This window comes from Sinocyclocheilus anshuiensis, unplaced genomic scaffold, assembly GCF_001515605.1.
Source record: "Sinocyclocheilus anshuiensis isolate Anshui unplaced genomic scaffold, SAMN03320099.WGS_v1.1 scaffold121, whole genome shotgun sequence".
NCBI lineage: Eukaryota > Metazoa > Chordata > Actinopteri > Cypriniformes > Cyprinidae > Sinocyclocheilus > Sinocyclocheilus anshuiensis.
The window spans coordinates 1,273,696-1,291,927 of record NW_015539856.1 but is presented as its reverse complement, the minus strand read 5'-3'; the positions used below and the strand labels follow the sequence as shown (position 1 = coordinate 1,291,927).

The 18,232-nt window shown below is 38.9% G+C and overlaps 1 protein-coding gene across 1 annotated transcript in view; it reads right to left on the bottom strand.

Annotated features, from left to right (window-relative positions):
• Positions 1–7,659: 7,659 nt before the first annotated feature.
• Positions 7,660–18,232, bottom strand: part of LOC107684850 (beta-klotho-like) — a 15,374-nt gene continuing 4,801 nt past the window's right edge. The window contains exons 3-6 of the mRNA XM_016481223.1: positions 15,443–15,708; positions 11,113–11,806; positions 10,424–10,780; positions 7,660–8,090 (exon numbers count right to left, since the gene is read on the bottom strand). Of these exons, the coding sequence (XP_016336709.1) occupies positions 7,660–8,090; positions 10,424–10,780; positions 11,113–11,806; positions 15,443–15,708 (1,748 nt within the window). The remainder of the gene's footprint in view (positions 8,091–10,423; positions 10,781–11,112; positions 11,807–15,442; positions 15,709–18,232) is intronic.

The following is an 18,232-nucleotide window of genomic DNA, read 5'->3' as shown; positions in this document are numbered from 1 at the left end:
ATATTCACAACTAACTAACCACACTTCTTCCTTCACTTCCCAAAAGAGACTCACTCTAGAGATTGGTAGGTCTGCTAGTAAAATATGTTACATTTAGCAATCTTTGTTGTATTATGTGCCAATGGTGACCATTCAAACATGGGGAATGAGCACTTTTTTTCTCCAATGTTTGTATGCCTGTAACTCAAGAAGTATTAAAGATATCTTAATGCCCTTTTATATATTGGGTCATAACAAACTTTCCTTTTGGCATCCTCATTTTTAAGGGCCTATATGGTCCGGTTCGAGAGATACCTGAATTTCAATATGGCTCCAGGATTAAATCATTAAATTGTACACATTTTTAGTGGTCAAAAACCAAATGTGGGTCAATTTAGTTAAAAATTATACTACTTTTCTTTTAAAGAGGAAGGTCTGAAGAACAAATAATGTTGAAACTAGAGATTTATCTCGCTTCCTTCTGTCAAAAGGAACATACCTGTCTGAGTGCCATAAATATTCTTTTTCCAAAGTTTGTGTGCCTATAACTCAGGAAGTATTAAATATATAACAATATGATTTTAGATTCTAGTTCTTAATAACCTTTTCTTTTAGAATCTCCATTTTCAAAGCTCTACATCATTCAGTCCAAGAGATATGGGCATCTCAATGAGGCTCCATGTCCAGATTGTTGAACATTACCCATTTTCAGTAGTCAAAAACCAAATGTTGGTCACTTTGTATACAGCTGATACTTAGTGTATTTAAACAACAATGTCTGAATAATAAATAATGTTGAAATTATAATTGTATCTTGTTTCCCTTCAATCAAAACAATATGCATAGAACACACGTCTGAGTGCTAAAAATGCACTGAAATTATCAATTTGAGGCACATTACCTTGCTCTCTGTAGTCTATTTCTAAGATTCTATATTTCTATTTCTATTTCTAAGATTCTATATTTCTATATCAGTTTTAGGGATATTTGGAAGAAAGTATTTTGTTCATTTTAAAAGCTTCTGAAGCTACCAAGAGTTCAGCTTTGCAGTATCGTAACGTTTAAAACAAATATCATGCCTCATAAAGAAAAGTGCTTGCTTTAGCCACACATTGTATTCACATCAATAGACCAAGATTTGCCTCACCTGGATTAATTACATTTCTTTTTCTTTTTTATTATTATAAAATGTGAAGCATAAGTAGTATCTACTGCTAAAGGCCATATTTGGCAGAATCAGTGATAGTACCTCAAACATTTAAGGTCACTCACACTTGAAATAATTAACACTGGGTAATTCTAAACCCCAGGTAAATGGGATCCTGGGTAATCTTATTTTACGTTTCACACTGTTCATACTTTACCTAGAGTTAACGATTCATAATCCGACGTGTCACACTGTACATTCCTAAACCCTAAGTTACTGTTATTATTTGCATATCTGACAGTGACAACAGTGATGACTAGATAAACACAAAACCTTATTTGGTTTTTGACCATTGAAAATAGGTAGGATACAACAATTTGGATATGGAGCTGCACTGAGATCTCGATATCTCTGGGATTAAACCACACAGGGCCTTAAAAATGAAGATTCAAAAAGAAAAGTTTCTTAGGAATCTGAATCTAAAATCATACTAAGATAACTTTAATACTTCTTGAGTTACAGGCACGCAAATTTTGGAAAAAGAATATTTATGACACTCAAACAACTATGTCCTATACAATTGTTTTGATAGAGGGAAACAAGATGCATTTCTAATTTAGACATTATTTATTCTTCAGACATTGCTTTTTAAATTAAATAAGTATCAGCTGTAATCAAAGTGACTAACATTTGGTTTTCAACCACTGAAAATAGGTAATATTCAACAATCTGGACATGGACCCTCATTGAGATCCCCCATATCTCTGGGACTGAATGATGTAGGGCCTTGAAAAAAAACTTTATTAAGAACTAGAATCTAAAATCATATTGTGATATCTTTAATACTTCCTAATACTATAATAACACTTCCTGAGTTATAGGTACGCACACTTTGGAAAAATAATATTTATGGCACTCAGACAGTTATGTTCCTGTCTGTTGTTTTGACAGAAGTAAACAAGATACATCTCTAGTTTCAACATTATTTGTTCTTCAGACCTTCCTCTTTAAAAGAAAAGAAGTATATCATATTGTAGGGTCCACACAATTGGCCCAACGAAGGTATTCAATGGTGGATGAAGGTTTCCTGCGTGTTCGGTCTTTTCGGTGTGCAAAGTTATTAAATTTAGGTTAAATTCTAATATGACTCCCATTTTATTATGACCTTGAATTTAGGTTACATTTACATTTAATCATTTAGCAGACGCTTTTATACAAAGCGACTTACAAATGAGGAGAACAAAAAAAGCAATCAGATGAACGAGAGAGCAACAGTATGCAAGTGCTGTGACAAGTCTCAGTTAGTCTAGCACAGTACACATAGCTAGGGTTTTTTCTTTCTTTCTTTCTTTTTTTAATAGAATGGAATAGAATAGAATAGGTAAGTGCTAGTATTAGTTGGTCAGGTGCTGGCGAAAAAGATGTGTCTTTAGACGTTTTTTTGAAAATGGCCAAAGACTCAGCTGTTCGAATTGAGATCATTCCACCCTCTGGGCACAGTCCAGGAAAAGGTCAGTGAGAGTGATTTTGTGCCTCTTTGGGATGGCACCATAAGGCGTCGCTCACTTACAGAATGCAAGCTTCTGGAGGGTGATTAAGTTTGAACTAGGGAGTTTAGGTATATTGGTGCAGCGCCAGTTGTTGTCTTGTAGATGGAAACACGAGGCGTCGTTCACTTCCAGAACGCAAGCTTCTGGAGGGTGCGTAGGGCTGAACTAGTGAGTTTAGGTGTATTGGTGCAGCGTCAGTGGTTGTCTTGTAGGTAAGCATCAGTCTCTTGAATTTGATGTGAGCGACTATTGGCAGCCAGTGAAAGCTGATGAAGAGAGGGGTGACGTGAGCTTTCTTCAGCTCGTTGAAGACCACTCTGGCTGCTGCATTCTGGATCAGTTGCAGAGGCTTGATAGTACATGCAGGAAGGCCTGCCAAGAGAGCATTACGACAGTCCAGTCTGGAGAGAACAAGAGCTTGGACAAGGAGTTATGCGGTCTGCTCTGTTAGGAAGGGTCTAATCTTCCTATAGTTGTATAAGGCAAACCTGCAGGACCGGGCCATTGTAGCAATATGGTCTGTGAAGCTTAACTGATCATCGATCACAACTCCAAGGTTCCCGGCTGTCCTGGAAGGAGTTATGGTTGACAAACCCAGCTGTATAGAGAAGTTGTGATGAAGTGCTGGGTTGGCTAAGACCACTCTTGCCAGTCTCAGGGCTTCAGTAACCGAGAGCAGGGCAGTCTCAGTTGAGTGGCCGCTTTTGAAGCCAGATTGGTTGTTGTCCAGGTGGTTGTTCTGTGCAAGAAACATAGAGAGTTGATTGAACACAACTCGCTCAAGTGTCTTTGCAATGAATGGAAGAAGGGATACCAATCTGTAGTTTTCTAAAAGTGCTGGATTTAGAGAGGCTTTCTTAAGCAGTGGGGTTACCCGAGCCTGCTTGAATGCTGTGGGAAATGTATTAGAGTGAAGAGAGGTATTAATAATGTGAGTGAGCGCAGGTATAACTGAAGAAGAAATGGCCTGAAGGAGGTGAGTGGGGATAGGATCACGTGGACAGGTAGTGGGATGATTGGAAAGGATAAGTTTGGAAATGTCCATCTCCGAGAGTGGAGAGAAGGAGGAGAGAGAGTGTGTATTTGTCATTATATATATCATTTTGTTGTGGTGTCGTTTTAGCAGTGGAGACATTTGCAGAGAAGGAAGAGAGGAGGGACTGATACACACTAAGGTCGGTCGAGTTTTTTGATTTGCGCCATTTTCTCTCTGCAGCCCTGAGTTTAGAGTGATGTTCACGGAGAACATCGGAAAGCCATGGGGCAGAGGGGGTAGTGCGTGCTGGTCTGGATGAAAGTGGGCAAAAGTTGTCTAAGCAAGATGTTAGAGTGGAGCAAAGAGTGTCAGTAGCACTGTAGCACTGCACTTTTTAAGACCCACAGAGAGCCTGTACAGTACAGCCTGCCTGTACTGTTTAAATATATTCACAACCACACTTACACACAACTAACCACACTTCTTGCACATCTCTATCTTAGAGATACAGAGTGAAACATAAAATTACTTGAAATAGAATATAAAAAAAAAACATTATACATTTCTTGCCATTTTGCCACGAATTTAATGTGTCCTTGATGAATAAAACTGTCAATTTATTAAAAAATAAATAAAATGACACCTGAGAATTCACAAGCCATACAGTATGCTGACACTGAGTTTGGTGTGTTTGTAATTATTTCTATATCTAAGAGTATTGTATAGTATTTTTTTTGTAGTAGGTCCTACTTGTTCTTCTGTGTCCCAATGATAAATGCAATGACAACAGTTTTGTCACTTTGGATAAAAGTACAATGTCTTACTCTATTACTGTATGGGAAACAAGGATTGGACGTAAAAGTAAATAATAAACATAATAACATGTCCGCAGCATTTCCCACTCATCTTTTTAATGAGATGATGATATGTGTGTGTGTGTGTGTGTGTGTGTGTGTGAGAGTGAGAGAGAGAGAGAGAGAGAGAGAGAGAGAGAGAGAGAGAGAGAGAGAGAGAGAGAGAGAGAGAGAGAGAGAGAGAGAGAGAGAGAGAGAGAGAGTGAGAGAGAGAGAGAGAGAGAGAGAGAGAGAGAGAGAGAGAGAAAGAGAGAGATTGAATACAAGTGCAATATTATTTCTGCAAAACAAATAGATTATAACTCATGCAAATGTATGCATAATATTTTTTTATTTTATTTTCTGCATATGTATAACATTTTTCACTTTATCAATGTTTCTATTGTAGAGCTGTGCAGTTTTATGGTGATTTATGGTATCTTTAACGTAGTATTACCTTCATTTGCATTTCTATAACAGCAACAATTTATGTAAGATTCACTTTAAAGAAGATCTACATGTTTTAATTTAATTCATGAAGATGACATGGACAATGTGCCATGGTTTAATGGAAGACTGATATGCCATAGAAAAACTTATGAAATTGAAATAGCATTACATTTCATCTACAGCCACTAGAGGGCTGCAGAAGATCATTTGCCATTTCCACACATGCAAACAGTTTTTAATTTGAATTTAAGTTTGTAAGTAAGTGTGTGTGTGTGTGTGTGTGTGTGTGTGTGTGTGGGTGTGCGCGCGTTTTTGTGACAAATGAGGACATAAATTTGTATAATGGCAAAGGTATGACATAGGCATTACAAGGAGAAGGTGACTTTTCAGGACATTACCCCATGTCCCCACTTTTCAAAACGCTTATAAATCACACAGAATGGAGTGTATTGAAAATCTGAAATAGCACAAAGTTTCCTGTAAGGGGTAGCTTTAGGGGTAGGGTTGGTGTAGGGCAATAGAATATACGGTCTGTACAGTATAAAAACCATTAAGCCTATGGGATGTCCCCACTTTTCACAAAAACAAACCTGTGTGTGTGTGTGTCTGTGTGTGTGAGTGTGTGTGTGTGTGTGAGAGAGAGAGAATGTATGTATGCATGTGAAAATTACACATATCGCCTTGCAGTTAGCATACTGTATGGCAATATCGCTCTTGATACAAGACAATATATGTTATATATTACATTTCCATATGGATGGTTTGATACAGTTTAATCTTAAGCAGTTTTAAACAATTCAATTCAAGTTTATTTGTTTAGCTCTTTTCACGATGCAAATCGTTGCAAAGCAGCTTTACAGAAAATTACAGTTTCTACATTATATTTAGAAATAGCTTATTAGTAGTGACTATCTCAAGTTGATGTCCATACGGCAGAAATGCACAGTAAAAATCAAGCAGTTAGTTAATGTCATGTAATCAAAGAGATGGTGAGCACTATTAACAACAATGATTATGTGTTGTGATCAAACTTATAGCAAAATTTGGTAGTTTTGTACAACATTTTGTAGTTTTTAAACAATATTATTTAATGTTATTATTATTTACAGTATTACAGAATATACAGAACACATTCATCATTCAATTGTTTCTATTTTCCTACAGCTGTCCCATCATTTCTTCACTTTAAAAATTCAGCCAAATTCAATCAGTCAAAGTCCATCAAAAAGTAAAACTGGGGCATTATTCATTTGAACTGATATTAACCAATGTGATGGACAGTTCTGCAAGGACAGATACAGTTCCTCCAAAAATATTACACAAAATATACACAAACCTTCCTGAAAGCAGCGCTCTGGGTTCAAGACAACATTCTGAGTCGAGAGCTTACAATGGAACTAAATGAAGGGGACATTCTGGAGAGTTTAAAGCAGAAATGTGCATTATTTGAGTTGTATAGTGTTTTAATTATTTTGAGGTGGAACTACTGTTCTAAACAGAAAAAAGTGCTTTTCTTGTACCCTTGCACGTATTGTATGAAAGTAGCAGGGTTTACTGGCATTAGGGTTAGAGAGTTCTGGTTTGTATGCGGTTTTATCACATGCAATGTTCAGGTCTTTTGGCTGTTATTACATGCGTGCATTTTAAGGTGTATTGTATTTGCTGGTTTACTTCTAGTGTTTTAACACCAAACCAGATGCATTGTGACATGCAGACATCTGTCCACACTGAACACGAAACTACTGCGACACAGTCACAGTCAATCTGGAGATATTTGATGTTTAATTATGTCCACTTTGGTCCACTTTGTTTCTGCATGTTTTCCTATGTTTGAAGCAATAGTCCTTCCAAAATCTTTGAAAATGTACCGACCCTTAGGCCATCTGAGATGTAGAGGAGTTTGTTTCTCCATCAGGTTTGGATAAATGTAGCATTGCATCAAAAACATCACAATAATCCACAATTAATCCACAGCACTCCAGTCCATCAGTTAACAGCTGGAGAAGACAAAAGCTGAAACAAATCCATCAAGACATTTTTAACTAAAACACATAATCCATAATAACGCTTCCTCCAGTGAAAATGTGTTTTGGTGTGAATCAAGAGAGAAATCTGCACAGATCAAGCAGCGTTTAAACAGCTCTAAACAAATATGTGACTGGATTTTGATGTGAGAGACAACAGGAGATGGACTTTTTCACCGGAGGAAGCCTTATTATGGATTATGGACTTGTATTTTGGGTGGAAGCAATGGTTTAAAGTTAAATTGCCTTAATGTTGAATTTGTTTTTCTAATAGACATGGACTAGACTGTACCTTCTGAACACTAGGTGGCGCTGTATTCAAACTTTTCAGGCACGTTTGGAACACATGGATGATCATTTCCACCAAATGTTGTGCCAATACACGAAACAAAAAGGAACAATTCACCCAAAATTTAAAATTTGCTCAAAATTTACGGTTGCTCTGATTATGGAATTAATGATGGATTTATTTCTTACAAACACTAAGCTTTTGTCTTCTCCAGATGTTAACTGATGGACTGGAGTGGTGTGGATTATTGTGATGTTTTTATCAGCTGTTTGGACTCTCATTCTGACGGCACCCATTCACATCCATTGGTGAGCAAGTGATGCAACATTTCTCCAAATCTGATGAAGAAACAAACTCATCCACATCTCGGATGAGTGCATTTTCATGTTTGCCTGAACTATTCCATTAATTTTAAGGTTTAATTGCGTAGGAGCCCTGTGCAACCTTCATCATGGGGAACCTCAGCTGGACTCTGAGTCTCTGCGGCCTGACGTTAATCGGCGTTCTCCTCCTCTTCCTCACCACAGAGATGATGACGAGCACGCAGAGCATGGAGGCGCTGATGGACACGCAGACGCTGAAGAACAGCAGTGGTTTGTTCTCCGCGATGCGTGTGCAGAGTTCGCAGCTCGTCCCGCTGTCCGCGTCCCGGCAGGTCAAAGGTCGCAGGTCAGCGGCAGACGGAAAGCCGCGGTGGCTGATGATGTCACGGTACAGGCTGACGGACGCTTTGGGTCGAGAGTGATGAGCGGCGGAGCTGAAGAGACCGAACCGAAGATCATGATGGTCCTGAAGCTTCCAGATATAAAACCCTCTCAGATTGACGCCGTCCAACTCTCGAGCTGCTCGGAGAACAGAGAAAGAGGTTTCAGTCAATCATCACTAGCACGAGGGTTTATATTACTAGTAATATATTGTTGTATGTAATATAGTATTGTTGAAAAAAGTCATTATTTTTGTTTTCTTTGCACACAAAAAGTATTCTCGTAGCTTTGTAAAATTAGGGTTGAACCCCTGATGTTTACTGATGTCCTTGCTATGTTTCTGGACCTGGGAACATTTCAGTTGTGTTGCTGTCTATGGAGGGACAGAGAGCTCTTGGATTTAATAAAAAATATCTTACGGGTTTGGAACGACATGAGGGTGAGTAATTAATGACCGAATTTTCACTCTTGGGTGAACTATCCCTTTAAAGTCGTCCAAATTAAGTCTTAGCAATGCATATTACGAATCAAAAATTAAGTTTTAATATATTTACAGTAGGACATTTACTAAATATCTTCATGGAACTTAATGTCCTAATGATTTTTGGCATAAAAGAAAAATCGATAATTTTGACCCACTGTATTGGTTGGCTATTGCTACAAATATACCTGTGCTACTTATGACTCCAGGGTCACAAATATAAGTAATATTTAAATTTAATTAAGTATTTCAACAAATTACATATAAAATATTTTATCTTCTTTTTAGTGTTTTATTTAGATTTTTTAAATGGTTTATTCATTTTTAAAAATCTATTTACATTTTTATGATTTAGTTAATATATCAATAATTTAATAACACAATTGCATGCTCACATTGGTCATTGGTCACATGACATGCAGGTAAACACAAAATATTTGATCCTTTTTAGTGTCTTTTATCTTTATATTTTATAATGACTTATTTTTATATTTTATTATCATTTATTCATGTTAATTTTAAATGTCGTGATATTGTTAATATTTCAATAATTTCACACATCTGCATGTTTGTGGTTCTCTGACGTAGTTAATAGTCACATGACAAACAAATTATTTAATAAATAGAATATTTAGTTTTTTTTTAGTATGTATTTTATTTAGAATCTTTTGTTATTATTAGCCAGTGTTTCATGATCCTTACTTAGTTTGGAAAACTGTGATATAACACACAGCGTTGTTTTCCAAATGCAAAAACAGGTCACGCTGTTCACAGCTTTATCACGTAATCTGTCAGATCACACACACACTAAAGCGTGAAGCGACGCTGACTCACATCCGCACAAACACTGTAAAAGCAGGTGCACTGGGCTCAAGGATCATACAGTCTCCACATGACACCCGTGTGTCCCTGTGTGCTCATAACGTCTCAAAGGTCGCATATTAACAGCTCTGAGACTGAATTACAGCAGTGTGACCTTTGACCCTGATGTTAAACCTCAGGGGAAGCAGCTGATTACGGCGTGTAAAACAGATAACACTTGATAAAACACACTGCAGCGCTAGCATTCTGCAACAAGCCTCTTTAATCTCTAATGTTGTTATTAGATATAATGAGGACATGTTTCATAATCACAGCTCATTAGTGCTCTGTGATGAGCCAAGTATCACTGTTTATATTGCTCATACTTAACGATTATATATTTAAATACACCATATTATCATAAAGACCAAAATATCTCAGAGATTTGAGGATAGAGGTTGCCAATATTTTGGTTCAAATCAAATGTTGTTCTGATTTATCTCAGAGCTGGTTGGTTTGCTGTAATAATAATAATAATAATAATAATAATATCATCAGTAATAAATATTTAATTATTTATTTAATATTTAATTTAATAAAAAATGGAACAAAGTAACAAATTAAATAAAAGTACAAGAACGTAATAATAGTAATAATAATAATGTAAGAATAATACAATAAAATACTGAAATAATTGATTAAATATTTATGTTATAATTTTATGTGTGTGTGTGTGTGTGTATGTATATATATATATATATATATATATATATACAAATTTAAAATATATAAAATTAAATATAAAAGATAATTTAATTAAAAACATAAAAATGATTAAAAAAAGAATAAAAAAGAATAAAAATTTTCATCTGAAATTCTTAAATATATTTAGATTCTGATTCATATCAGAGCTGGATGAATTAGTTTAAGGAATTAAGCATTTTTTTTAAATGCTTGTTATGAAAATTCTTTGGGAAAAACAAATGGCTCAAAATAATATAAAAAAGAATCAATCAATGAATAAAAAAAATTAAAAAAAATAAAATAAAATAACAAGAATGATAACGATAACGATAACAAAAAGTTAAAACAATTTTACATTTTTTTAAATGTTAAAAATCTGTAGAAGTTCTGAAATTCTTAAATCAGAAATACAGTATATATAGAAATACATTCAGACTCCGCTCACCTTTTAGCGCCTCCTGCAGGTAGCTCCTGATATAGCTCTGTCTCAGCTGGTCATCATGAACCGCTTGATCGTCCACCCCTGTCGCCGTGACGATGATGGGGAGGCGGTCGCCATAGCGATCCCTCACCCATCCCAGCATCCTGCGGAGGCCCCAGGGCACGAGCGCCTGCCTCAGGTGTGATGCCGGCCAGGTGACGTCTGTCATCAGCGCACAACCGTGCTCCGGCTTCTGCGGCTTCGCGTTTTCCCATGGCGCCACCAAACGTGTCGTGAAGTGATTGAGAGCGATGAAATCCAGCGCCCCTTTAAACTCCACCCTCTCGGCGTTGGAGAAGCCATTGCCACACCCCTCATTCCCTCCACCAATCAGAGGGTCGAGCAAATGCCCCATTTCGAATGCCACAAACTGTTGCTGGGCGGATTTGTGAGATTCTAAAAAATATCGTTTTAAAATGAAAAAGACAATTAATGTAAATTGTGACCCTGGAGCACAAAATTGGTTTTGTGGTCCATGGTCACAATTATGGAACAATAAAACCAAGTGCTAAAAGTGGGCACTTACTATAGTGCTTTATATATCGCAAAATAATCAAAAATGAAATCTAATAATAATATCAACAGTTATAACAATAACAAATATAATAAAAAAATAAAAATAAAAATAACTTAAATAACTTAAAATTATTTACCAATCAGAGGGTCGAGAAAACGCCCCACTTCGAATGCCAAAAACTGTTGCTGGGCAGATTTGTGAGATTCTAAAAACGGATCGGCCGGTTCCACCCAATCAGCATGGATAGCCAAACTAACAGCTCCACCCTGTTTCTGTCGAAACCGTTCGTCATAAATACGCCACGCTTTTACGTGCGCTAATAGCAAATTCCGGTCTTCTGTGTACGCTTCCGTTAACCGATTTGGCTCGTTGACGGTGATCCACGTCGAAACAAAGTCTCCAAATTTGTGAAAGCAGAATGCAGCGTAGCTAACGAATGCTTCCACAGCGCTAGCGTTCCTCCATCCGCCGTCAGCATGCAGCGCTTCGGGCAAACCCAGCGAAGGCGAGCGATAGCTGGGGTGATACAGCGTCACGACCGGCCGGATCCCTCTGCGCTGGAGCTCCATCAGCACACAGCGGTAGAAGCGAACCTTCTCCGGGTCACCGCCGGGCGAGAGCTGCGTCCAGTCCAGGGCGAAGCGGTAGTGCGCCGACCCCGTGACCCCCAGCAGGAAGAGGTGCCGCTGGATGAACAGGAAGTCAGTGCACTGCACCGGCCGCGTGTGGAGCAAGATGCCCATCACAGGCGAGAGAGCGCCGTCGCCCGACAGGTTCCAGCGGTACAGCTGCGGATCGGTGAACTGCGGCGAGAATGGACGCAGATGCACCTGAGAGAAACACAGAGAGAAATTCACATGAAACGCTCACAAACCGTACGAGAAAGAGATCTCAAATGCACTGAAAACTGCAGGATAAATTTAACTGAAGCCATATATAATAATGGGATCAAATTTGATCAAAAAAGTTCCTAATACCATATTAATTTATATTTAGTGCTGTCAAACGATTAATCATGATTGCCCAGGCAAAGAGGAACTCATGCCGACGGCGAGCGCCACTGACTCTTCAAGACTCCAGTGCCATTTTCTGACCACCTGTTGGGCCTATTAAGGGGGAGCTGCCCCATCGAAGCCCTTGTTGACTCTGGAAGCATGGTGACATTAGTCCGGCCAGAGTTTGCAGGGCCGGTCATGGGGAAGGGAGATTTCTGTGTCCTGCATTCATGGGGACACTAGGAACTACACCACTGCTGAAGTAAGCATGGTTACCCCTCGGGGCCAGTAACAAGTACGAGCAGGGGTCGTGGAGTGCTTGCCCATCCCGGTCGTGGTTGGCAGAGACTGCCAGGCCTTTGCTACCTACTGGACAGACCAAGCTGCAGAAGGGAAGAGACCTCCCCGACCCCGAAGGCGCCGTTCGTCCAAATACCACCCTACTCCAACCCCTGAAGAGACTACTGATGCAGAAGCAATCAGCCCAGAGGAGGATAGAGGTGAGGAAGAACGTTCTGACTCCACTGCCACTGCCTCAGAGGGCCCGGGAGGAGCGCAGGTACTCAAAGACATAGAATCCCACAAAGTGTTCTCTGAATTTCCCCCAGCAGAGACCCTCCAGGGGGAAAGGATGGGACAGTTCGGCACTGCCTAGCTGCAAGATCCTGTGTTGACTCAGGCATGGAGGAGTGCACAAATGATTGAGGGCCAACTACAAGAGGGGTGAGTAGATTGAGGTATCCACATTTCATGATAAAGAATAAATTGTTATATAGAGTGGATCAGCGCAGAGGGGAAATTTGTGAACAGTTGTTGGTCCCCAAAGCATATACTTCTAAGGTGTTGTACTTGGCACACACTCACCTGTTTGGAGGCCACCTGGGGTCAGAGAAGACCTATTAGCGCATCCTCACACGGTTCTATTGGCCCGGTATCAAGAAGACAGTCGAAGACTATTGCCGGCACTGTTCTGAGTGTCAGCTTCATAGTCCCAAGGTAACATATCGAAATCCACTTATTCCTCTGCTTATAATTGAAACCACTTTCAGCAGGATTGCACTGGATATTGTGGGGCCCCTGCCAAAGTCCAGCCGGGGACACAGATGTCTTCTGGTCATCCTCGATTATGCCACCCGCTTTCCAGAGGCGATACCACTCCGGTCGGCCACCTCAAAGGCTGTGGCAAGAGAACTGGTACAGCTCTTTAGCTGTGTGGAGATAGCCGATGAGATCTTTACGGACCAAGGCTCATGCTTCATGTCTACTGTGATTAAAGAGACCTGCCGACAACTGAAGGTGAAACAACTCAAATCCTCTATATTCCACCCCCAGACTGATGGGCTTGTCGAGAGATTTAACAAGACTCTTAAACAAATGCTGAGGAAAGTCATTGACACTGATGGGAAAATTTGGGATCAGTTGTTACCGTATGTCTTGTTTTCTGTTCGAGAAGTCCCACAGAGCTCTACCGGGTTCTCACCTTTCGAGCTCCTCAATGGGCGGCGACCTCAAGGGATTTTGGACCTCGCCAAGGAACGTTGGGAGCAGCAGCCATCACGATATCACACCATCATCGAGTATGTGGAACAGATGCACGATCGAATGACAAAGATATGGCCGGTTGTACGAGAACACATGCAGCAGGCCCAACAACAGCAGGCCCGGGTATACAACCGAGGGGCACAGGTTCGAGAATTTCACCCTGGGGAAAAGGTACTGGTTTTAATCCCATCCAGTGAATGCAAATTCCTTGCCAGGTGGCTAGGACCCTATAAAGTTGTAGAACGGACAGGCCCAGTCAACTACAGAGTGCGCCAACCTGGCCGGAGAAAGGGCCAGCAAATTTATCATGTAAACCTCTTGAAGCAGTGGCATGAACCAACTCCCTCTCCGAGTGACGTCTTTGCAGCTGGGGTCCAGACCCCCGTAACTCCTGAGGTAAAGATGGGTAGTCTCGTTGGTTTCTTCAGTTGCAGAACTTCCAATTTAAGGTGGAACACCGGGCTGGGAATTCTCATGCGAATGCAGATGCAATGTCCAGAAGACATGACTGCTGTGGGACGTGCGCTCCAAGCGGGAGCCTAGAGATGGAAAGGGGGTATGTGGTGGCCAGAAAGAGGTATGGTGCCCCACAAAGCAGCTTGAACACCTTCAGCACAATGGAGAGCCCCATCAGAGGAAAAAACAAGGGCTGGGCCACCCAGTAAGAGGGTTCAGGACCAGGGGTAGCTCCAAGACAGCTGTTCAACTTTTTCCCTCTAACAGGGAGCCTTAGCTGCAGGCTGTTAGGGACAATCAACAACCACCACATAAAAGGGAACAGAGAGGCCTCAGTAGTGTCTCAGGCCCTGTCCACACGAACGCGGTTATTTTTAAAACCGCAGCTTTTTCTACGCGGTTTGGCCGTTCGTCCACACGCAAACGCAGCACCAGTTCACTGAAACCGAACATTTTTTAAAACTCCTGCCAGTGTGAAGATTTTCAAAAACTCCGGTTGCAGTGTTATCGTGTCGACAGCGAAACCAGAGTTTTTGGCTTGTGACGTCAGCGCCTGCATTGTTATCTCCGCCTTTATATCGCCACCTGTTGGCTTGGCATGCTCTTGACAGTGCTTCAAAGCATGCATTTGCGTTTTCATGTGGCCGGAGATTTTTTTTAAAACGGAAGAAGGAAAAACTCAGTTTATAAAAATACCCATGTACGTGTGGACATGGCCTCAGCCGGGGAGATGAGCAGATGCTGAATGATGGATCACCCTAAGCCCAGACACGGGACAAGTTCTTGAGGACGGAGGCTCAGTGGGGTCATGAGTAGCCTGAACACCTTTTAACTAACCCTCCATCTCTTCGGTCTTCCCTTCAGAGAGATTGATCTGCTGCCCCAAGAAGAAACCACAGAAGGAAGAAAGGCTTTAGTTGCAGTTTTCCCCATCCCCTCTCCCTCACCTTATTGAGAAATAAAGAGATTTAAGTTCTGTTCCACCAAATATCTGCCTGGTGCATTATCTATGTGGACAACTTCAGCTAATCTCACCAAATCTTGTGTTCAAGGGCTTACAATACATAATTAATATACACTGTACACACACATATATTATGTAAACAAAAACTTTTATTTTGGATGCGATTACACAAATATATATGTAAAGTTCTTAATACAATATTAGTTCATTTTATTTTCATTTTATCAGTTAATGTTATTTACATAGATAAGATAAAGATAAATTACGAATTATGAAATTACCATTATGAATTATCATTATAGAAACAATGTTGATAAATTAAATATAAAAAAATAAAAATAAAAAGTTCTTAATGCAAAATATTAAGCAATGTAAATGTTCACATAATTTTTGTTTGGTTTGACCACTATTACGCAGAATAAAACAGAAAATGACTAAATCCATTTGTTAAAATGACTAAGACATTGTTTTTACAGCAATGCAAAGATGGTGTTTTTCTCTTCCCTCACCTGTAATACTGACTCGGACACACCGAACTGGAAGTCACAGGGGAATCGTCCCTCGATGTGCGGCGTGTTTTCGGCCGGGAAGCCGTTGTCTCGGACCAGTCGTCTGTAGAAGTGAGCGCTGGTCTTCAGGAGCCTGCGGCGCTCAGGTTTACTGAAGTCGATGTAGAATAAACCTCTCCGTATGCTGTAACCGTGATTCCACTCGAACCCATCCAGCAGAGTCCAAGCCGTGTATCCAAACACACGCACTCCGTCTACAGAAACAGCTGAGAGAACACAAATGCAAAGATATGATGATGTTATTGACAAACTATCTTTTATATGTCGTTTAAGAAGTTTTTTTTTTTTCTCCATTTAATTCATTCAGCATTTCATTTCAATCTTTAATATAAATTACAAAATAAATGAATATATAAATGAAAATATAAATAAACAAATACATACACGTATTTATTTATAAACATGTATTAATAACTACATTTTATTTATTGAAAATACATGTTTAGAAATAAATATTTTATGTAGACTATTTATTAAAACTAAATGCATGAATAAATAAAACATTTCTGAAAATATTAATACATGTTATGTATTCGTATATTTAGATACAAATAAATAACTGGCATTTGTTTATGTATATTTACATTTGAATAAACGTTTAATGAAATGCATGTAATAAAATGTATGTATTTATTCAAAAATAAATGTATTCATTAAAAACAAATTTATTTATAAATAAATAAAATGTATTTACTACATTTACATTTAGTCATTTAGCAGATACTTTTATCCAAAGCGACTTACAAATGAGGACAATAGAAGCAATCAAAAGTCTCAGTTAGCTTAACACAGTACACTTAGCAAGTTTATTTTTATTTATATAATATAATAAATAAAAAGAAACCAGATAAAATAGACAAAGAATAGAGCAAGCTAGTGTTAGCGGCCTTTTTTGCTTTTTGTTAATTGTATAATAAATAAAAAGAAAACAAAAAGAATACAAAAAGAATTAAAAGAATAGAGAAGCTAGTTTTTTTTTTTTTTTGTAGTAAATGAAGTTAACAGTTAGTAGTAAAAAAGTTAGTAAATGAAGAGAGTGCAAGTCTAAAAGGGGCAATTTTTTTTTTAAAGAATAGAATTAGAATAGAGCAGTGGTTCTTAACCCGCGGCCCGTCACGAATTCAAATGCGGCCCACCATGCTGAACACAATAAAAAAAATTACTTTCAGGTTTACAATTTGTTTCAATAGTCATCAGCAGCCATTAGTTCGGCAACATTGAGCATCAGAATGGACAAATGTGTTATTAAGGGACTTTCGGTTTGCCCCGCCACTCACTTGAAGATGTTCAGGCAAAAGGAAACTAAGCAGCAATCATCCTTAATTGCAGAAATGTGGCAAAACATCTCTGGAGAGAACCTCAGATTATTCAATTCGAAAGTGCTTTCCATATTTGGATCAACATAGGCTACATTTGTAACTTTTGCAACTTCATTATGCTGTTACTCCTTTCGAGCCTAATTTCACAAAATTGGTCGGCTCCTTGACAGCATCAGGTGTTTTATTAATGGTGAGGAGAATTATTTATTTATTTCAATGAATGTAATCGATTAGACATCAGAACATTTAGGCTATAATATTATAAATCTGGTTGGTTTGTATTGGTGACGTAATATGTAAATGATATGCGTGCGGCCCGTGAGACTTGCACTCAGTCCACAGTGCGGCCCAGTGGAAAAAAAAAGGTTGAGAACCACTGGAATAGAGAGTGGTAGAGTTAGAGGGTCAAATAAAGATGGAAGAGATGTGTTTTTAGCTGTTTCTTGAAGATGGCTAAGGACTCAGCTGCTGGGATTGGTCATTCCAGCAGGAGGGAACATTTAATGTAAAAACTACTTTATCTACTACAAATAAATGTATAAATACATATACAAAACAAACAAATAAATCCTTTTTTTTTTACAAGCAGAAAATTTAATTTTACATTTTCACATGAGATCAGAGGCGGACTTACCCATTAGGTAAAGGTAGGCAACCTCCTTGGGCCCCCAAAAGCCAAGGGCCCCCTAAAATGCTTTTCATCTACGAGATGCACATTAAGCGCAGACACGTGAACGGTTGCCGTTTACAGTGTTTATCACCACGACAAGCATCTGCGTGTCCGAGTTTAACACACTTCTCGTGTATCCTGCTTGTAGCAAATGAAAATATCATGCATCTGAAGCTGTAATTAAATATTGAGCAACAGTGCGTATAATATGTTAATTGTTTTAAATGCTGCTTACTTATTCATAAGAACCCAAGTTGAGGACGCATATGCAGTTTGGTTGATATAATCCTTAGGTGTGTAAATGTATAATTTCCTTTTCATCATTTTTTTAATTTTCATTTAAATGTGTAGTTAAAACAACTAAAATAAGTGTATTTTAAAGTTTAGAATTAGACAGCCTTTGGCACACAGGCTTACGCTGGTAACTTATCACACTCATCAGTGGACTTTCCTCCTCAATATAGGCTATATTTTTCTCATTCTCACTAATTCAAGTTTTTACATGAATGAATCTCTGAAGGAAACCGACTGTCTTCAGAAAACTTTCCATAGCATTTTCATTTTATCTGATAAAGTAGCGCTTATGAGCAGCGCTGCTTTGTTTACAGCCATTACCGGGGAAACCGCTGTATTTCTGATGTTCCAAAAGCGCCTCCCGCTGGCAGAGAATCAATGTGCATTTTCAATAATCCCGTCTGCAGTTTTTGTTCAGACCAATGCGAAAATCCACCCACATAACCC